At 44.0% G+C, this 22,637-nt stretch overlaps 1 protein-coding gene across 1 annotated transcript; it reads left to right on the plus strand.

Moving 5' to 3' along the window:
* Nucleotides 1-1,743: 1,743 nt before the first annotated feature.
* On the plus strand, nt 1,744-22,306 carry suclg1 (succinate-CoA ligase GDP/ADP-forming subunit alph). The gene is given in 9 exon segments (NM_001160498.1): nt 1,744-1,784; nt 4,838-4,938; nt 6,678-6,794; nt 6,955-7,167; nt 7,320-7,377; nt 8,693-8,776; nt 11,872-12,023; nt 18,461-18,649; nt 21,816-22,306. Coding segments are annotated over 9 exon segments (975 nt in total). The 5' UTR covers nt 1,744-1,750; the 3' UTR covers nt 21,843-22,306.
* The last annotated feature ends 331 nt before the right edge of the window (nt 22,307-22,637 follow it).

The raw sequence follows: 22,637 nt of genomic DNA on the forward strand, positions 1-22,637 counted from the left end.
TGTCCAAACCGCAGACTACATGTAACCACGCCAGCCCAAGGCATTCACACCCGGCTTCTTCACCTGCGGGATCGTCTGACACCAGCCACCCGGACAGCTGAGGAAACTGTTGGTTTGCACAACTGAAGAATTTCTGGACAAACTGTCAGAAACCGTCTCAGGGAAGCTCATCTGTGTGCTCTTCGCCCTCACCAGGGTCATGACCTGACTGCAGTTTGGCGTCGTAACCGACTTCAGTGGGCAAATGCTCACCTTTGATGGCCACTGGCACACTGGAGAAGTGTGCTCTGAATCCCAGTTTCAACTGTACCGGATAGATGGTGTCGTGTTGCGAGCGGTTTGCTGATTTCAACGTTGTGAACACAGTGCCCCATGGTGGCAGTGGGGTTATGGTATGGGCAGGCATAACCTATGGACAATAAACACAATTGCATTTTATTGATGGTAATTTGAATGCATGGAGATACCTTGATGAGATTCTAAGGCCCATTGTCATGCCATTCATCCGCCGCCATCATCTCATGTTTCAGCATGATAATAGACCCATGTCTCAAGGATCTGTAACAATTACTGGAAGCTGAAAAAAATTCAAATTTCTCCCATTTCCTGTATACTCACCAGACATGTCACCCATTGAGCATGTTTGGGATGTTCTGGATCGATGTGTACGACAGCATGTTCCACTCCCCGCCAATATCCAGCAACTTCACACAGCCATTGAAGAGGAGTGGGACAACATTTCATAGGCCACAATCAACAGCCTGATCAACTCTATGCGAAGGAGATGTTTCGCACTGCATGAAGCAAATGATGGTCACACCAGATACTGTCTGTTTTTTTTATCCATGTCCCTACCTTTATTTTCAAGGTGTCTGTGACCAACAGATGCATCTTGAGTATTCCCAGTTGTGGTCCTCTGTAGCTCAGTTGATAGAGCATGGCGCTTGCTATGCCAAGATAGTGGGTTTGATTCATGGGACCACCCATACTTAAAATGTATGCATGCATTTTACCTTTATTTAACTAGGCAGGTCAGTCAAGAACAAATTCTTATTTACAATGACGGCCTACCCCTGGCCAAACCAGGGGCGCTGCCCTATCGGACTCCCAATCCCAGCTGGATGTGATGCATTTGAACCAGGGACTGCAATGATACCTCTTGCACTGAGAGGCAGTTTTACTCGGGAGCCCATGACATGCATGACTGGAAGTCGCCTTGGGTAAAAACATCTGCTAAATGGCATTTATTAAATTATGTGAAATACATAGATTAGGGCATACTGAAATCATTTAAATTTCTTGATTTCCTGGTATGAACTATAACTCAGTAAAAAAATAGAAATTGTTGCATGTTGCTTTTACATTTTTGTTCACTCTAAGAATCACATTTCCATAGCAGGTTTTACCCTTGGGATTTCTATGATGGGCTTAACACGCACTCTAGTATATGAGGCATGCAGGCCTCATCCGAGTTCATGATGAAAGTGATTGAACTCCATTATCCAGAATTCTTTGCTGTTTAAAGCCAACCTTGAATATTTGCCTTGAGAAAATTCCATCTCACTGGTTGTACTAATTTTGTCAGAGACTTAAATAATTGGTATAATGACAACATATTTCATTGGTATATCGGTTGAACAAGTCCAAAAAATTTTGCAACACATTTTTTTAGTTGGGCATATTTATAGTCAGCCCTTTGCCTTCTACGTTTAGGTCCCTAGCCTCCGGTGTCATTGGTGAATGACCGGAGATGTCGCATAGTAGATTGTTTGCCCGGCTGCTTTGTAAGTAGAACAACATATGTGTTCTCCTTAAAAGTATTCAATGTTTAGTTTCTGGTAAATGAAGTGCTTCACGGAGCACGTTTTGCACGGGATTTGTTGGTTCTTGCTCATAGGGTAGCCATGGCACTCAGCCCTCGTACATCTATACTGGCTAACTCTTTTAGCATGCTGATAGCGCATCAATTTCCAGGCCACAGTCCGAATTACTGAACTTTGACCGTGCTTGTCCTTTAGGCTTTATATTTAGCATGTCAATTCTATAAACGAGAATTGGACATGTAGTTACCTATACTGTAACTGTCATGTAGTTGTTTTGGTAGCTTGGTAAGCTAATGCCACCTAACGTTAACGTTACTCCCCCGTTGTATTGTACGCTGCAACCAGCAAGTAAAGCTTTCCATTTGTGATTTACATCTCTTTATATGGAAGTAGCTACAGGGTATGTTGGTTGCAGTGTTGGGGGAAGCTACTAGTACTCTGAAAAGAGTTAACCAAGCTACCAATGATTTCACTCTGAAAGAAACAGCTTTAGTATACCTTAAATGTAAATGGTTTACTTAAATGGAGACTCATCTCCATCACCAGCTGTCAGAGCAGCTCTCACATCACTGCACCTGTACATATGATATCATAGATGATATGATATGTTAACAGTGTGTGATTTAGTGTAACAGTATAACTTTAGACCGTCCCCTCGCGCGAACCAGGCCTCTGCACAACAGTCACCCACGAAGCATCGTTACTCATCGCTCCACAAAAGCCGCGGCCCTTTGCGACCACTACTTCAAGACTCAGAGCAAGTAACGTCACCGATTGAAATGCGTACACATCCGTACATTCACATCCGTACATTAGCATATTAAACACAAAGCTGTTTAGAGTGGGAATTAGGCAGGTCTGATGTAGTGATGCCGAAAAATTAAGGAAATGATTGACTACTTAACCCATTTACTTTTCTTTTTGCTAAAAAAGTACTGCCACCTCTAACGTTACCTATATTTGAATTTAGTTCAACTAACGTTACCACCAAAATGTAGTTCAATTACTAGTTGAACTACATGTAGTTCACTACTCCAACACTGGTTGGTTGGTATGAAACGACTTAAGTCACCCATCCATTCCGTCTCTTCTCTTTACTCAATTGTTTTTAGCATTTCATTGCTCTACAATAGCAATAGGCTAAGGCAATGCCCCATTAACCGTTACCGGATAAGTAAGTTCATGTTTGGCACAGCACAGATAATTTTCGACTTAACTTGGCGATACGTTTGGCCGAATCGAGAACGAAGATGGTATCGTTAAGGTTGGTTTCAAATTCTGTGCTACGCCAAACAGCACCTATCCTGTAACGGCTAACGTAGTATCACATTAGTAGTATCACATAAGCCTGTTATAATCTGCTAGCTACACATTGACCAGCTCATAGAAATAGCATAGGTCAAAAGCTCATAGGGTTCTTGGCTAATTCTGTGGACCAGCTGCTCCTGAGCAGAAGCCTGAAAATAACCTTATCAATCAGTAGCCTATCAGATCCTATCAATGTTTTTTAAAATTTATTTTCTGCCTCAGTTTAGTTCAATGCTCAACACAAATGGAGGACAAACAACAACATGAAGTGTTAACCGTTAGCTAGCAAACGAACGTTACATGCAACCATGATGTTGCCCTCTGTTTAAGCAAGCCTTCATGGCCAAATAGCAGAATTTCCACTTCTGAGTCTCACAAATGTCTGTAGATTACTACACACATTCATGGTCATTTGTTTCATTTCCCTTATTTATAACTTGCCTTTTGTGAAATAATAATCTCACCATGACTGTCATACAGAACTGTACAGACTAATGCCATTCATAGGCTTATTTTGGCGGGTAGGAGCATTGTGCCAGTAACCCAAAGGTTGCTGGATCAAATTCCCGAGCTGACAAGGTAAAAAATCTGTCTTCCTGCCCCTGAGCAAGGCAGATATCCACACCTGGGGAACAGTAGGTTGTCGATTAAGGCAGTCCCCCACACCTCTGATTCAGAGGGGCTGGGTTACATTTTTTATTTTTATTTATTTATTTCACCTTTATTTAACCAGGTAGGCTAGTTGAGAACAAGTTCTCATTTGCAACTGCGACCTGGCCAAGATAAAGCATAGCAGTGTGAACAGACAACACAGAGTTACACATGGAGTAAACAATTAACAAGTCAATAACACAGTAGAAAAAAAGGAGAGTCTATATACATTGTGTGCAAAAGGCATGAGGAGGTAGGCGAATAATTACAATTTTGCAGATTAACACTGGAGTGATAAATGATCAGATGGTCATGTACAGGTAGAGATATTGGTGTGCAAAAGAGCAGAAAAGTAAATAAAAAAAAACAGTATGGGGATGAGGTAGGTAAAAATGGGTGGGCTATTTACCGATAGACTATGTACAGCTGCAGCGATCGGTTAGCTGCTCAGATAGCAGATGTTTGAAGTTGGTGAGCAATTCGTTCCAGTCACAGGCAGCAGAGAACTGGAACGAAAGGCGGCCAAATGAGGTGTTGGCTTTAGGGATGATCAGTGAGATACACCTGCTGGAGCGCGTGCTACGGGTGGGTGTTGCCATCGTGACCAGTGAGCTGAGATAAGGCGGAGCTTTACCTAGCATGGACTTGTAGATGACCTGGAGCCAGTGGTTCTGGCGACGAATATGTAGCGAAGACACATTTCAGTTAAATGCGTTCAGTTGTACAACTGACTAGGTATCCCCCTTTCCCTGCCTTTCAATATCAATCATGAGAGAAAAGAGCAAAAACACGCTATATAGACCACTATGCTTGGATAATGTATGTGTGTTTTACTGCTGACAGTTCTACTGTATGTTTTGGAACATAGGCCCAGAGCCTATCAGGTCTGTTTGATTTAAAGTAATCAGAGGCACATGTGACAACAGCTCAGGCAACAACACTGGACTGTCTCCTAGATGGCAATCCTTCTCCCTTTTCCATCATGACAATAGAGTTTTTTGGAAATGTCACCTGTGTGTGTGAAATGTCACCTCTCCTTCTGTCTCCGTTTGCAGTGCAGCAAAATGGAGTAAGGAGCTGTTATACTGCTTCAAGAAAGAACCTCTACATTGATAAAGACACCAAGGTCATTTGCCAAGGCTTCACAGGGAAGCAGGTATGTCGGCTACACAACACCTGGCCGACACCGGCTGCTGTCTGCATTCAACTGGGTTGTGTTCATTACGGCACTCAAAGGAAATCTTAACTTTTGCTACTGAAATTATTGAAAATTTGCATTTCCTATTGAACAAGTCCAGGTAGTCCCTCTGTCTGTCTGCTTTCATCCGTTTGGTGCCGAATGAACACAACCCTGATTGGGTTATTGTGTTTCACTGTCAATAGATAACCCAATCAGGGTTGTGTTTCACTGTCAACAGACATAGTTGACGATCTACCTACAGTAGCACAGTAGCTAGTTTATCTGCAACTGAGCACTTTATCCCCGGATAAATGACAGCATAATCTCGTTCCCCAATATTGTCTTAGGTGAGGATGGTAGGCCCAGTCAAAAGAAGAGTATCGGCATCATTGTCCAACAAGCGAACAACTCTCTCCTCTTCCACCTTGTAGGTTAATACCCCCCCCCCCCCAACAACTCTTCATCAACTTAATATAGGGTTATTAAATATAGTTCTTCTAATGAATAGTCATGCTAATTAGAAAGGGCTGAGCAATGACTCAAGTGTTGCTGCTGCTGCGCACTGACTTTCCTCCGTGGCTTGATAAGCAAACCATACTTCAAATTCATTGTCCGCTCATTAGTGGATGATCGCTAGGACCGCCACCACCGGAGAAAAGAGCAAAGTGAGCAGACGTTGCATTATAAATGAACAGAGGAAGAAAAAAGATGAGACTGGCGGAGGGAAGAAATATTGAAATGTAAAGATATCTGCGTTGCGAGGGGGGAAAAAAGTGCTGGCTCAGTCTTTCCTTTCTCTTTACTGCTGGTAATTATAGTTTTAACATTAGGGTCATTGATTTGGACGTGTCGTAGTTGGCCCTCGTAGCCACTTATCTATAGCGTTTCTAGACAGCCTCTGTAATTATTAACTGAGAAGGCTGATGGAACTTGGCAGGTTGAAAATTAATAATATTACGACACATTATTGGACTCTGTGTCCCTGAAAAAGTAAAGTTGGGACTGTGAGTGATTTAAAAAGAAAAAATGCTTTTTTATTGATGACCTCTTGAAATACAGAGACAAGGCCATTGATTATGGTCGTTTAGTGTGCCTGAGTTGGATTTAAACTGATTGTATGTGATGCCAACCTAAGCCCCTTTCACTTACAGGCGAATCCTAACTTACATTTAAGTAGAATTTTTACTTAATCATGCATTTAGGTCCATGGGAAACTAAGTGATAATTAGACAAAGTCTAATACTTGAATATCATTTACCAAATCTCCTCTCTGACAACCATTCACATAGTCCTTGATTTACCTGCTGTTGTACCTAGTTTTAATATGCTGGCAGTGTCCGTGTGCCCATCCATGTCAGCTTGATTCCCGTGCCCCCTCCCTCAGCGGGCACTGGGCACAATTCTGCCCCGTTGATTAATGGTGGATGGCAGGCCTGTTCTCCTCATTCCCTTATACCTGGCTTTAATGATATCTCAAGGTTTGCGATTGGTGCCGCAAGTGACCTGGACAACTCCCCGCTCCATCTATCACAGTCAGCCGCTACCTCCCATCCCCTTGGCCCTAATCCTTTGAACTGAAGGAACTCCACGATATTGCTTCCATCTTACAGATCTGCAATCAAACATTGAAGTGGGCTAAGGTCAAGTGAGAAACGACTGGGTGGATTGGGACTAGCTGATTCTCTCTGATTCTTCCTCCTTCTCTCCATCTCTAGGGGACGTTTCACAGCCAGCAGGCAATCGACTATGGCTCCCGGCTAGTCGGTGGCGTATCCCCCGGCAAGGGGGGGAGGACACACCTCGGCGTGCCCGTCTTCAACTCTGTCAAGGAGGTTAAATGTGTTCCGCTATTTCTTGTCTCTGGTCTTATTCAGCCCTAAGCGAGACCTGGTTCTCAACTGACTTCGCTTGGTTAAGAAATTGTTAATTAAATGCATACATTGATGAATAGCAAGCCCTAAATTCACCATGTCCCTCTGTCCGCACCTACAGGCGAGAGAGGGCACCGGGGCAGAGGCCACAGTGATCTACGTGCCCCCTCCGTTCGCGGGTGCCGCCATCATTGAGGCCATTGATGCTGGCATGCCCCTGGTGGTGTGCATCACAGAGGGCATCCCCCAGCAGGACATGGTCAAGGTCAAACACAAGCTGCTGCGCCAGAGCACCACCCGCCTGATCGGCCCCAACTGCCCTGGAGTTATTAATGTAAGAACACATATATATATATACACACACAAGCTGCTGCGCCAGGGCACTACGCGCCTCATCGGCAGACACTGCTCTAGAATGATCAACGTAAGAGGCTAGAACACACACACACACTTTTGGTATCAACTTTGTGTTTTCCTATTTTGCAGCCGGGAGAATGCAAAATCGGGATCATGCCGGGCCACATTCACAAGAAAGGAAGGATTGGTGAGATATTTTTGCCTGGCTCACTTGCATTCATCTCAGTGACTCATTGAATAAAATCCGCTTTTACTTGGCAGCAGTGTCATAATGTTGACAGACCAACGGCTTGTTCTGTTTCTTATGGAAAGTTACCAGTAGGTTAGAGATCCCACGATACATGCTTCAGTCTCCAAAATGACATGCGTGTAGTTGAATCGGGAGAAGGAGAAAGGACCTCTGCCCATGTGGCTATCCACGCTAGTTGCTTGGCGAGCGAACAAGCGGTTTATTTTCTTCACTGTCTCACGGCAGACAGTTTGTGAAGATGTCAGTGCTGCTGCCCTGTAGGCACTAGGCATCAGACGCAGCCATAGCAAATGTTTCTCCAGGTGCGTTGGAGGCTGGTGGGAGGAGCTATAGAAGGACTGGCTCATTGTAATGTCTGGAATGGAATTAATGGAACGCTATCAAACATATGGAAACCACATGTTTGACTCTGTTCCTTTTTATTCCATTCCAGTCATTACAATGAACCCATCCTCCTCTAGCTCCTCCCACCAGCCTGCACTGGTGTAGTGATGGAGTGACTGCTGGGGAGCTGCATCGCTGCACTGACATCCTCGACCACTTGCTGCTCATTGCAAAGGCATACAGTGTGCGTCCCTAATGGCACCCTATTCACTATAGTCTATGGGGCTCCAGTCAAACGTATTGCACTGTATAGTGTTGGGTTTGACATTTTGAACATTGAGATATTAAATAGATGATAGAGAAGAAGCCTTGAATAGAAAGAGTGGGAGAGAATGGGCTTTATGTCAGAAGTTAAGGGTTCTCTGTAGAAAGCCAGAAGGCTTTGACATGTGTTTGATGGAGAGCGACGTGTTGTTATAGGGAAGACAGATGGATATCTGTGGATTAGGTGAAGGAGGGGTTGAGGTGAGGGGTGAGGTCAGTTCCCCTTAAGGGAGTAATCATGGTTTAGTATCTGGTTACCTTCTTCCTGTTGGGCATAAACTAAGGTTTGGAGAGAGGGAGTGTCTTAAGTAGGATGTAAATAACTTTGATGGAGAGAAATGTTTTGCTGTCTGATTACAGCTGTACAGAACCTTTGGGAAGAATTAAACTTGGTTAAAGCATCTCTAGTGTCCGTGGGTTATTTACTCTGGACAAATAAGTACCTGGCAATAGGGTGCAATTTGGTCCGCACCCATACAGTATAAATACAGGTCCTTTCCCATACTTAAATGCATTCTTCCTCCTTACCACTCAAGAAGGGGAAAAGGGAAGGATGCTTGTTAAGAGAATTGGAACTTGTCCTCATTCTCTCCTTATCTTTCAGGGATTGTCTCAAGGTCGGGAACTCTCACATACGAAGCTGTGCACCAGACTACACAAGTTGGCCTGGGACAGTCTCTCTGCATCGGTACGTGGGACTAAACGTTATGATATAAAGATACTTCAAATTTATAAACCATCGATATACAACTTTGATGGGGTGGGGGCCACTAACACATCTGAACTGATAATGAGGGGCCTCAGTGGCTCGCGGGTCTGCGTACCCACCCATGCGGTCAAAGCCGGCCCTAGCCTTTTGAGAGCCCAAAGGAAAATTTCAGCAGAGAGAATATTCTGAAGTTTTAGAGTAATTTAATGCTATTCTACACTTTGCCATGAGATAAGTTTTTTTCTGCGGGACTACAAAAAGGTCTGCTAGTTGTCCACCCCTGGTATAGACAGAATACAGCGCCTTCTGACAGAATTCAGACCCCTCGACTTTTTGTTACGTCACAGCCTTATTCTAAAATTGATTAAATCCTTTTCCCCCCCTCATCAATCTATACACATTACCCCATAATGACAAAGCAAAAACAAGTTTGTATACATTCTTGTTAATTTATATATATATATATATAACTGATATCACATTTACATAAGAATTCAGACGCTTTACTCAGTACTTTGTTACAGCTTCTTTGGCAGCGATTACAGTATTGAGTCTTCTTTGGTATGACGCTACAAGCTTGGGGACACCTGTATTTGGGGAGTTTCTCCCATTCTTCTCTGCAGATCCTCTCAAGCTCTGTCAGGTTGGATGGGGAGCATTGCTGCACAGTTATTCTCAGGTCTCTCCTGAGATGTTTGATCGGGTTCAAGTCTGGGCTCTGGCTGGGCCACTTAAGGACGTTCAACGACTTATCCCAAAGCCACTCCTGCGTTGTCTTGGCTGTGTGCCTAGGGTCGTTGTCCTGTTGGAAGGTGAACCTTCGCCCCAGTCTGAGGTGCTGAGTGCTCTGCAGCAGGTTTTCATCAAAGATTTCTCTGTACTTTGCTCTTTCTCTTGATCCTGACTAGTCTCCCAGTCCCTGCCACTGAAAAACATCCCCACAGCATGATGCTGCCACCACCATGCTTCACCATAGGGATGGTGCCTGGTTTCCTCCAGACGTGACGCTTGGCATTCAGGCCAAAGGGTTCAATCTTGGTTTCATCAGACCAGAGACTCTTGTTTCTCATGGTTTGAGAGTCTAGGTGCCTTTTGGCAGACTCCAAGCAGGATGTCATGTGCGTTTTGCTGAGTTGCTGCTTCCGTCTGGCCACTAACATAAACGACTGGATTAGTAGACTGTTGCAGAGATGGTTGTCCTTCTGGAAGGTTCTCTCATCTCCACAAATGACTCTGGAGCTCTATCAGAGTGGCCATTGGGTTCTTGATCATCTCCCTGACCAAGGCCCTTCTCCCCTGATTGATCAGTTTGGCTGGGCGGCCAGCTCGAGGAAGAGTCTTGGTGGTTCCAAACTTCTTCCATTTAAGAATGCTGGAGGCCACTGTGTTCTTGGGGACCTTCAATGCTGCAAAAAATGTTGGTACCCCTCCCCAGATCTGTGCCTCGACACAATCCTTTCTCGGAGCTCTACGGACAATTCCTTCAACCTCATGGCTTGTTTTTTGCTCTGACATGCACTGTCAACTGTGGGACCTTATATAGACAAGTGTGTGCCTTTCCAAATCATGTCCAACAATTTAATTTACCACAAGTAGACTCGAATCAAGTTGTCAAAGCATCTCAAGGATGATCAATGAAATCAGGATGCACCTGAGCTCAATTTCGAGTCTCATAGCAAAGGGTATGAATAGTTATGTAAATAAGTGTTAAGGGATTTTTTATCAATAATGAATAATTATGTATACATTTCAATCAGGACTGACTAATCAGAATACCATTATGTTACTGTATAGATGTATGAATTTTCTTTTTATCCTAGTACTGAATATAATGTGTGTAATTACAATCAAGAAATAGAACAATGACTGTCTGTTCCTTGGTAGAAATGAATGAACTTATAGTCAGACTGGCTATAATGCCTATCTACACAGGCAGACCTTGGCTCGGTCGTAAATGATCTAAGTAGGGAGAGACGATGTGGGAAGGTCTATACAGCCTTTGTACTAGGGTGAAGAAGAGACGGGACAGTTCGAAAACTAATGACGACATTAGTCGTAAACTGTATCATGTTCAGTACTCTCGAGAATGAACGCTGCTGATTGATTTTGAGACTGGTCTCTGTCCATTTTATGCAAATAAGAGTCTTACAAATTCTTAGGAATTGACAGTGTCTAATTTTAATTGGGTATTAAAACATATAGGAATTTAATTCCTGTAACAATAAGGTATTGTTTTTTTTGTATTTCAAATACATTTTTAAAAACTTGGTTTTGCTTTGCCATTATTGGGTATTGTGTGTAGATTGCTGAGGATTTATTTTCTCTATCCATTTTAGAATAAGTCTAACGTAACACAATTTGGAAAAAGTCAAGGGGTCTGACTGAATACTTTCTGAAGACACTGTACACTAAGTTTACAAAACATTAGGAACGCCTGCTCTTTCCATGAGACTGACCAGGTGAAAGCTGTGATCCCTTGTTGAATGCTCCTTGTTAAATCCACTTCAACCAGTATAAATGAAGGGGAGGAGACAGGTTAAAGAAGGATTTTTAAGCCTTGAGACAATTGAGACTTGAGGGTGAATTGGCAAGACAAAATATTTAAGTACCTTTTGAACGGGGTATGATAGTAAGTACAAGGCGCACTGGTTTGTGTCAAGAACTGCAACACTGCTGGGTTGTTCATGCGCAACAGTTTCCTGTGAGTATCAAGAATGGCCCACCACCCAAAGGACATCCAGCCAACTTGACACAACTGTGGGAAGCATTGGAGTCAACATAGGCCAGCATCACTGTGGAATGCTTTCGACACCTTGTAGAGTCCATGCCCTGACGAATTGAGGCTGTTCTGAGGGCGAAAAAGAGTGCAACTCAATATTAGGAAAGCGCTCCTAATGTTTTGTACACTCAGTGTAGTTATTTTTAATGCGTACATAACACTTTCCTAGTGACATATTAAATCAAAAAGAAAAATGACAAGTACATTGTACTCTATGCCTACGGTCACATCTGACATCCATCTTATGGATATAAGCAGCGTAACTGTTCTAATGGTTTGTGTGGTTTTTGTTCAGGCATCGGTGGGGACCCCTTCAATGGGACAAATTTCATCGACTGCCTGGAGGTGTTCCTGCAGGACCCCAAGACTGACGGCATCATCCTGATCGGCGAGATCGGCGGCAACGCCGAGGAGAATGCTGCCGATTACCTCAAACAGCACAACTCTGTAAGAGGAGACAGACACACACATTAACATGCTACCAGACTGTTAACACTTTGTCAATGGTCCACCAGTGCTTTCGTGAATCATTCAGACCCTTTTGAAAAGATGAGTGGTTCTGTCAGGTACTCCCTTTCATCGCTTTGATTCTGCCCTCAGGAGGGCACACACTGAGCCCCCAGTTCCAAAACTTGTTTGCGAGTGGACACATTTCTACTATACTTCTGAGTACCAGAAGTCCTCACAAGAATGGTAAACTAACTACAATTCAGAGAAGTGAGGCATTTTGCCGGTCCTCACTTGTAAAAAGGCTATTTTATGGTTAGAATTAGTGTTAGGGAAAATAGGATTGTCAATAGGAAACAATTGTTGGTTCCCAAAAGTCCTCAAGTATAGTAAGACACTGTATTTCCACCTGCTAATGGACCTTGGGTTCTGGATAGGCTGAGGGTGTGAGCTAGAGTGCATGTACTTCCAGTGAGGGAGAGGGTTAGGGTTCATGGTGCAGAATACGGCACACACCTTTGATTGACACTTTCCAGGCAGATGTGGGAGAGACTGACGATTGGAGCATGGCTGGTGAATTATGCAAGGCTTGAAAAGTGTTTAAGTGCCTTTCAGCGACAGTTATTGCCAAGTGTGTGTGTTGCCCTCTAGATTTGTCAAGACACAGAATTTTGATTGAGCAAGGAGATTTTTGTGACGCGTATGTGTGCACACACTATGCGGTTTGTCTGTGTCAGGTGTTCGGCAGATAAATATGAATTTGATGTGCTTTCTGCTGCCCTAATGCATGCAAATCTCTCTCTCACCACCCTCTGTGTCGGGAGAACAACTCTTTGGCCAAGGCCAAAATGGCACCCTATTTTCCTAATAGTGTTCTTCTTTTGACCAGAGCCCTTTGGGCCCAGGTCAAAAGTAGTGCACTACATGGGGATTACAGTGCCAGTTGGGACGCAGCCTCTCTCCCTTCCTCATGTACAAACCGGCTCATCCAATTTGAGCGTGTAAGCCGCGGGTAGTTCTCAGAAAGTCGATTGGTGTTCAATGCTCCACACAGAGGCAGCAGTTTAACCAAAGCCTGAAATTGTTTCATCTGGGCTGCTGCTGTTCAACGTTGAGAAATGAAAACACTGAATGCAAAGCCAGCCCTAAATTGACGTTCCTCTCTTTAGATTCTCATTGAACAATTCCATGCATCAGACATTTTCTTTTCTAGGATTGCAAAATGTAGATAGCTTTCCCAAAATTCCCAGGTTTTTCAGAAAACGAAGTTATAACTAAGTTAACCATGTATTTGCCAAGTAAATTATATCCAGCTCAGGGCTCCATCTATGCATTTGGTTTGCTAGCTAAGTGGCTAGATGGCAAGATCCATATTGCCTAAAAAAATAAATAAAAATGTGCTTCAAAAATAAATACAAAATGTATTTATTTAGAAATAGAGCACTTCCAGTGTGCACTTCCAGTAATACGGTATGAAAATCTGAATACTGCCCAACCCTAACACAAATACTATTGTCAGTATTGAATTTTTGAATCTACAACATGCACACAAATACATTTATTTGACTCTAATTCGTCATAAGATCAGCTCGGCATATTTTCAATCGTACATGAAAAGTACAATACAATTACACTAGGGAATAGGGTGCCATTTGGGACTCTGATGAAAAGTAGAATACAATATCACATTGGTATGCCCTTACCAGTATAGATTGACATTTCAAAATGATCTCTTTCTGCACAGATGAAAAACCTTCAAACCCATCAATCTATTAGTTACAGCAGACACATCATCCTAGGCTGCATCCCAAATGGCACCCTATTTCGTATATAGTGCACTACTTTCAACCAAAGACCGGGCCATGGTCAAAAGTAGTGTGGTAGGGAGTAGGGTGCCATTTGGGACTGCCCCTTAATGAATTTCATCACACTGGACAGATTACAAATGAGGGTTTGGTGTGAAATATGCAGAGGACATGATCAATGAACGGTCAGGCAACATTACATGAATTGAACTTTATCTTCCTGGAAGAGATGTAGTAGATGTCCCCTGGGTGCATCCCAAATGTCACCCTATTCTCTGTATAGTGCACTACTTTTGACCAGGGCTCATAAGACTGGTCAAAAGTAGTGCATTATTTAGGGACTAGGGTGCATTTGAGACGTCGCCACTGTTAACGACGGCCTCGTATCGATTCCATTACGGAAGACAGGGCAGACAGCGGAGCTCTTGGTCTTAAATTGATTTTGAGTCAGTTGACATTTTGATACATAGACATAAGATAATGTCACTTAAGCCTTATGAACACGTTATTACATCTAGTAAATTCTTATAAGTTGTACAACATTTTACCTGCATGTTTTAAGTAATTTGTCTATAAATATTCTTTAAGGTTGGCAGAGGTTTGGTTGTGCTGGGTAAAGACTGTTGAAATAGGGTTGGTATAAAGCAGTGATCACCAACCTTTTCTGAGTTAAGATCATTTTCCCAGTCAAAAAGAAGGCAGAGATCTACTTCTCAGATTTAAAAAAAACCTTTATCATTCATTGGCCTGTCTACAGACATTTTTGGTGATCGACTAGAAATGTCTTGAAGATCGCGATCAGCCATTTGGTGAGCACTTGTACACGATTGAAGTTTAGGGGATGGAGATCAAATTGTCGAATCAGTCTTTATTAAAAGTGTAACACTTGACATAATGTGCCCAATACAAGGGATGGGATGGATTAAAGATAGACAATCAACTAATTTACAAAAGAGGAGCTTTAAAAGAGAGATCTATGCACCCAAAAGTTGCACTGATGTTTTTCATTTCGCAGAGCTAAAATTAGTACACACTTTAGAGGTCATTGCATGACCTACATATTAAAACTATTCCTCTAACTGTGGGCTGCTTTCCAACCTGTCTGTTTTAATATACTGAACAAAAAAAATGTGCAGTTGTCACACAACACAATGCCTCAGATGGCTCAAGTTTTCTTATGATTTTTCTTTAACACTTTTTCTCCCCATTTTGTGGTATCCAATTGGTAGTTAGTCTTGTTCCATTGTTGCGAAGGTCGAGAGCCATGTTGTCCGCCAAAAACACAACCCTGCCAAGCCGCACTGCTTCTTGACACACTGCTCACTTAACCCGGAAGCCAGCCGCACCAATGTGTCGGAGGAAACGCCGTACAACTGGTGACAGTGTTAGCGTGCATGCGCCCGGCCCGCCACAGGAGTCGCTAGAGTGCAATGGGACAAGGACATCCCGGCTGGCCAAATCCTCCCCTAACCCGGACGACGCTGGGCCAATTGTGCACCGTTTTCTGTTCTCGGCTGTCTGCGACAAAGCCCGGGAGGCAGATGTCTCAAGTTTTGAGGGAGTGTGCAATTGGCATGCTGACTACAGAAATGCCAAACAGAGCTGTTGCCAGAGAACTGAATGTTCATTTCTCTGCCACAAGCCGCCTTCAACGTCATTTTAGAGAATTTGGCAGTATGTCCAACCAGCAGACCACGTGTAACCACGCCTGTCCAGGACCTCCACATCTTGCTTCTTCACCTGTGGAATCGTCTGAGACTAGCCACCCGGACAGCTGATAAACTGGGTTTGCACAACCCAAAAATTTCTGCACAAACTACTGGAGAAGTTCTCTTCACTGATGAATCCCGTTTTCAACTGTACCGGGAAGATGGTGTCGTGTGGGCAAAGCGGTTTGCTGATGTCAACGTTGTGAACAGAGTGCCTCATTGTGGGGTTTTGGTATGAGCAGGCATAAACTACGGGTAACCAACACAATTGCATTTTATTTATGGTCATGTCGCGAGGATCTGTACACAATTCCTGGAAGCTGAACATTTTTCTGTTCTTCCATGGCCTGCATACTCGCCAGACATGTCACCCATTGAGCTTGTTTGGGTTGCTCTGGCTCGACTTGTACGACAGTGTGTTCCAGTTCCTGCCAATATCCAGCAACTTCGCACAGCCATTGAAGAGGAGTGGGACAACATTCAGGCCACAATCAACAGCCTGATCAACTCTATGAGAAGGAGAGGTGTCACACTGTATGAGGCAGAAGGTATCTGTGACCAACCGATGCAGATCTGTATTCTCAGTCATGTGAAATAGATTTTGGCTTAATTTATTTATTTCAGTTGACTGATTTCCTTATGAACTGTAACTGTAAAAAATGTGGAATTGTTGCATGTTGCATTTTTTTATATTTTTATTCTGTGTAAGTCACCTTTACAGAAGGTCTCATTCTCTTTTTTTCTTTTTGAGACTTCTAAATCCCACCTAGTATTATTCAGTCTCCATGCATTTGTAAAATGAAACGGCTAACTAAGACCGAACACCGTTGGGCCCATTCTTTCCAATGAGACAGGTGTAGAGTATTTGGCAGCTAACCCTCCGGGAACACTAAACGTATCCTTTAATCCTTTTTCATTTTATCCTCTGACTCTTAGCCCCTGCTCTTGCATTCTCTCTCTCTCCTAGGTGCTTTACGCATGACGCCAAGCCCTTGTAATTCACTAACACACTCCAATTGTTGTCTAGGAGGGCAGGGGAGTGATTTTAGAAAGAGGTGAGGCAGCAGACTCATTCACATCTAGTGTGTGAACAGGGGGCCTCGTACATTTTGTAATTGTCTGTTTGTCTTAATCTGACAAGATTGAGGCTCTACCCTCGAGCATACAGCAAGGCTTCCCCCTTTCGAAACAACCCCTGTCTCCTGCTCCTCCCCTCCTGTGGGGGAACAACCTTCTCCTCCTCTTCTCTCTCGTTCCATTACTAAAGTAATGCATCTCCCCGGTTAACAATGGAGGACAAAGGCGGTGGGAACATTCAAATGCTAATTCAGCTTCTCTTGTTATGCACCGACTTCTTCTCTGAGGGAAGACTAACATTAATTGACTAATTACAGCCTAACATGTTTAGGTAGATTTAAGTGTTGATGCACACGGGGATGGTTCATTTTGTCAAAGTTGTGAATTCATTAGGACGGGACAAGCGAGTGCCAGAACTGGAGTCATGAGGGCCTAGCTAGAGGAACGGCATTGGGCTTGCATTGATGAATCCAGGATCAGTTTTGACTTGTTGATCATAATGAATAAGATTGTATGGACAGGGACAGGCATTGTGAATAGAGATTCTGAAACTGAGGTGGCCATCCCTCCACCTGGAGAGCTACTGAATGTTCAGGCTTTTGCTCCAGCCCTGCTTCAGCTCGTCAAGGTCCTGAAAAGCAGCTGAGTAGTAGATTCAGGTGTGGAACAAAAGCCTGCAGGACGGCATGGCCACCCTCGATCTCACCCATTTTAAAGGGAAAAATGTTGGGCCACCTTACAAGAGGAAACATTCACCTCTAATAATTAGAATCCTCTCGGCACCTTTTTTTCCCTTGATTGCAGTCATAGTCCCCCGTTCAGTGAACATTTGCTTTCAGAGCCATCTCTTGTTAATACTGTACGTTGTTAGCCAGGTTTTTAAAAAAAAACTTTTTAAAATTGATTTTCTTGGCTGAGAGACGAGCGGATTGGCTGCTCTGCTTAAACAATTATCCAGTGTCTTCAAGCGTGTTGAAATGAATAGGCGTCGTCTTGCTGTACCTACCTGCCAGTTTCAGGAGCGCTCCATTTTGGAACGCCTGTACTGAAATGGTAGAAGTGAAGTAAAGCCATAGGCAGGAGGCCCACCTTCCCTGGCTTGTCGGCCAGTTTGTTTGACACGCCGTGTTAACGCCTCTGAAGGATACGGAATGAGGGAGAGAAAGAGGGCGCAAGAGAAAGATGGAGGGAGAGCCTTATCACAAGGCAAGTACCCGAGAAAGAACATCTGAAGAGAGGCCTGGATTGTGTTCATTTGGATTTTTTTTTTACCGAAATGGGTAGTTACGACAGTACCTGGTCTAATAGGAAACGCTCATTTTTCAAAATGTTTTCCTTCGCGTGCCCTAATGAACAAGCCCCACCCTTACGTCTTTCATCCCCAGTATGATGTTATTCCTGAGTGTGAAATATTAGCTCTCTCTCCCCTCCCGCCAGCACTGGAAGATTATCTCGAATGTTGAATTTAGCCATCCATCAGGACGAGCTGAGCGGACGGGGCCAGAGCTAATCAGTGTCCGTGTGACTAATTACCTGCTTCTGCAAGAATGAGATCATATGAAATGGCAGGGAGGGGTGTGTGTGTGGAGGGTGTATGTGTGCCCATCCATTGACTCTTTCACACACATCTGGACAGAGCATGTAATATCATATTGACATGAATGTGAATAAAACATTTACTTTACACTATCTGTTTTAATAATAATGTAAGATGGCTTCTAAGAATGCCTATTTAAGAGGGGCTGTTAACAGGAAGACATTTTGTCTGTTTTGCAGCGTCTATTCTGTTATTTGTCTGAGAATACAAGAGTGACTGGGGCTCTTTCTCCCCCCCCCCCCCCCCCAGGGAGCGAATGCCAAGCCTGTGGTGTCTTTCATCGCCGGGCTCACTGCCCCGCCGGGCCGTAGGATGGGTCACGCCGGTGCTATCATCGCAGGGGGCAAGGGCGGAGCCAAAGAGAAGATTGCCGCCCTACAGCAGGCGGGCGTTGTGGTCAGCATGTCCCCTGCCCAGCTGGGCAGCACCATGTTCAAGGTGAGACTAGAGATATGGATTAAAGAGCTCATCTCTCTTTTCCATGGTTCAAGAGCCCTCTAGCCAACTCTATGGGTGAGACCAGTAGAGAGAGAACATTTGTCATTCAGTGGTGCAACGGACCGTACCGTTCTAGCATCGCAGCTGGGGGAGGACGGCAAAAGGGTTACTTTAGTCCCACATCCCAACTCTGCCTCTTCCCTCAAATATACTAAAAAACTACGAACTAAACAGAGTTTACTGTTGGTTGAGTACGTTTTGAGTTTTTTTCTACTTGAGTCTGTTGATGTTTTCAGTGTTTGGGTCCCACAAGCAAGGTTGTGGGACTTGGGATTGAACTTTTTTTAATACGTAATAAACAAAAGGCAACAGCGAGGTGAAAGGGGGAAATTAATAACCATGGCTGTTGATGCCGGGGCGGGCAATTTAGCTCCGCTGCTGCTGCCTGTTTATTTCAATTTATCACCGGAGGACGGCAGTTTTAACAAGACGTTTAAAAAGTTAGTGTGTATTACACCCATTCATCATCTTATTCTTTCATTACGAGCGAGCACAGTGTGGCAAACCCGAACACACAGATATGGATTTGTGCGGTGGTAGCACTGTTTTGGTTTAATTCATAATCATTGCGCATAATGATGAAAAACTCTTTCCCGGCCTGTTAATTTCCCAGCCCATTGTGTTCATACGTCTCTGTTAATCTCATTGGCGGCTGCTGTAATCGGCGTAATAATACACACGACACACCAGAGCAAACAAAGAAAGTAGTGCCCGTGGGGGGGTAGTTTGGTTTGGTATAACATGCTCAGCTCTCAGTACAGTACAATGCCCAACCCTTTAGTGTTTGTGCTTGGTCAGTGAAGCTCCCCTTGTGTCCACACCTAGATTCAAGTATTTGTTGTCTTTCAAATACTGTAACTGCGCTAGATTAAGCTTGCTTGTCACCGATTAGAATAGATCCAAAAGTGCAAACTCCACTCCCCTAGCATTCCACGCAGACTCTGTCAAGCCCACATAAACCTCCATTCACCCATGTGTGCTGCTCTCTCCATTTTTCACTCTTTCTCATGGCCTCCCTTCTTGACAAAATGTCCCTGTCGCACACCAGCACTCTTCATCCCTCCCTCTCTCCTCTCCTTCATCCTGCCCTCATCTCTCATCTTGCTCCGCCTCTCCCCTTCTTTCTGTCTTGAGCACCTTTGACACTCTCCCCTCCTGACTATTTGTCACACACAAGGACGATCCTTCTTGCATCTCTCGCTCGCTCTCTCGCCCTCTTCAAATCAAATTTTATGTCACATGTTTTGTAAAAAAAAACTGGTGTAGACCAACATTGAAATTGTTACTTTACAGGCCCTTCCCAACAATGCATCAAAATATAGAAAAGTAAAATAGAAAAATAATGACACGAGGAATAAATCCACAATGAGAACTTGGCTATATACATGGGGTCCCGAGTCGATGTGCAGGGGTACGAGGTAATTGAGGCAGATCTGTACATATAGGTACGGATGACTAGGCAAGGGGGTCCCGAGTCGATGTGCAGGGGTACGAGGTAATTGAGGCAGATCTGTACATATAGGTACGGATGACTAGGCAAGGGAGTCCCGAGTCGATGTGCAGGGGTACGAGGTAATTGAGGCAGATCTGTACATATAGGTACGGATGACTAGGCAAGGGGGTCCCGAGTCGATGTGCAGGGGTACGAGGTAATTGAGGCAGATCTGTACATATAGGTACGGATGACTAGGCAAGGGGGTCCCGGGTCGATGTGCAGGGGTACGAGGTAATTGAGGCAGATCTGTACATATAGGTACGGATGACTAGGCAAGGGGGTCCCGAGTCGATGTGCAGGGGTACGAGGTAATTGAGGCAGATCTGTACATATAGGTACGGATGACTAGGCAAGGGGGTCCCGAGTCGATGTGCAGGGGTACGAGGTAATTGAGGCAGATCTGTACATATAGGTACGGATGACTAGGCAACAGGACGGGTAATAAGCAGTAGCAGCGTATGTGACGAGTCAAGCGTAAGTTTGAGTAGCTATTGGTAAACTATTTAGCAGTGGCTTGGGGTTAGGAGCTGATCAGGGTCCTGTCGGGACCAGACTTGGTGCATCAGTACCACTTGCGGTAGCAGACAGAACAGTCTGAGTGGACCATTTTTCCATCCTTTGCCTCCTTTCATCCATCAGAGAGTGCCTGATGCCTCGGGGCCACCATGAAGCCCTAACACAGCCCCGCTCAACCCTATGCGCTTTCTCCGCCAGCTCTCTCTTGCTCTCTCTCCTCTTTCTCAGAAAGTCAAGGGCCTGACCTTGATCAGCGCGTACAGATCCACTTAACCCATCCCTTAACACTCCTGAGCATTACATTACAGATGACACATGCACACCCCGCCAAGTTACTCTAGCACTGTGTCAAAGTTGAGTGTTGAGCCAAAGTAGATCTGTTCAACCACTTGGTGGCAGTAGACAACCAGGTATTTTAAAAGTACGGCCTTTTCCATTGTGCAGCAACATGCATCTGTTGTTGCAGACCTGATAAATGACATTTGCATAAAATAAGCTTTTTCCTCTGTGAAATTGGAAATTCTAGGAGGAAGGGAAGGAGAGTATTTGTTCTATCGCCCTTCCTGATATTTAGGAAATGGTGTATGTAAATGGTGACATCCCATGCGTGATGTTCTCCTTCATCCTTTTGGTTATGTGCTTTCACATATTTTTCACTGTCATGTCACATGCCTATGGATCTTGATGCTTTGGTGTGAATATACATGTTTTCTGTGTTTGGACTATTCCACACTGTATATGAGCCTTGCCTTAGCGCCTTATTCGGTGTGTAAGGTATTTATCTTTGCATCTGAAATAACAATTCTGAATTTATTTGTACTTCATTAATCCCCGATGAGAGAAATATATTGTCTACATCTCAAATGGCTCCCATTGGGCTCTGGTCAAAAGTAGTGCACTATGTAGGGAATGGGGGTGCCATTTGTGACGAAGACATTCCCCCAACCCCCGGGAAGAAAGGAAAGTGCGTTTTTGGGGACTACTAGCACCCATCATCCCCCACCCCCTGTAGCTTCCAGATGTAAACAAACTGTGTGAATCCACATGAATAAATAATCTCTCTTTCCCCCCTCTGTTCTGTCCCTCTCTCCACAGGAGTTTGAGAAGAGGAAGATGTTGTAAACGGCGAGAGGCAACACCCCCATCTCCCCTAACGAAGCCGAGCACCCTGATTTTGAGGTCGCACTGCCCTCCAGCGTCCCACAACTTGCAAACCTGCCCTCTCCTGCAGTTCAGTTAAAACTACCATACGCACTCTCACTACGCAGTATTTTTAATTTCAGCTATGAATTCATACCTTTACACGAGAGTAATTATATCAGTATGTCTTGATGGTGTCTTTTTCAAAACATGATAACATACTTGTCGTAGACTTAAATAAAAGTGTCCTTTAGAGGACAGTTATTGCCATCCGTTATGGTAGCTTTTGATGTGTCTATCTTAGTTTGACAATTGAAGGATGCCATGGTAACTGAGGTGGTCTGGTGTCTGTCTTTCTACCACTCTCCTACTGTAACCAAGTATTCTATTAAAATGTCTGTTCTCACTGGCTATACATCTGAATAAGAAAATATTTCTCAAACACAGTTTTGGTTGTGGGTTCATTTTTATGCTGGTCTCTCGCTCTTTTGCGCGCACACACAGGTTGGCATGACGGTGTGAACGTGTTATTGGTTTTATGAGGTATGGATGGTTCTGCTAAGCTTTACAGTGTAAAAGCATTACATACAATGTGTTTGGAAATGGTATGTAATACTAAACTATATTTGGAAGATGTTTTTCTTTTGTTCCAATATGAAAAGGTCTCCACTGAACTGAATTCATCCAATCACACTCCCCCGTCATGCAGTGTCACTCCCTGGTGAGGCCAATTAGGAGGCAGTGTATATACAATCCAGGAATTTCAGGTGCTATAAT

The sequence above is a fragment of the Oncorhynchus mykiss genome, chromosome 10 (assembly GCF_057628025.1).
Source record: "Oncorhynchus mykiss isolate SJ-2025 chromosome 10, ASM5762802v1, whole genome shotgun sequence".
Classification (NCBI taxonomy): Eukaryota; Metazoa; Chordata; class Actinopteri; order Salmoniformes; family Salmonidae; genus Oncorhynchus; species Oncorhynchus mykiss.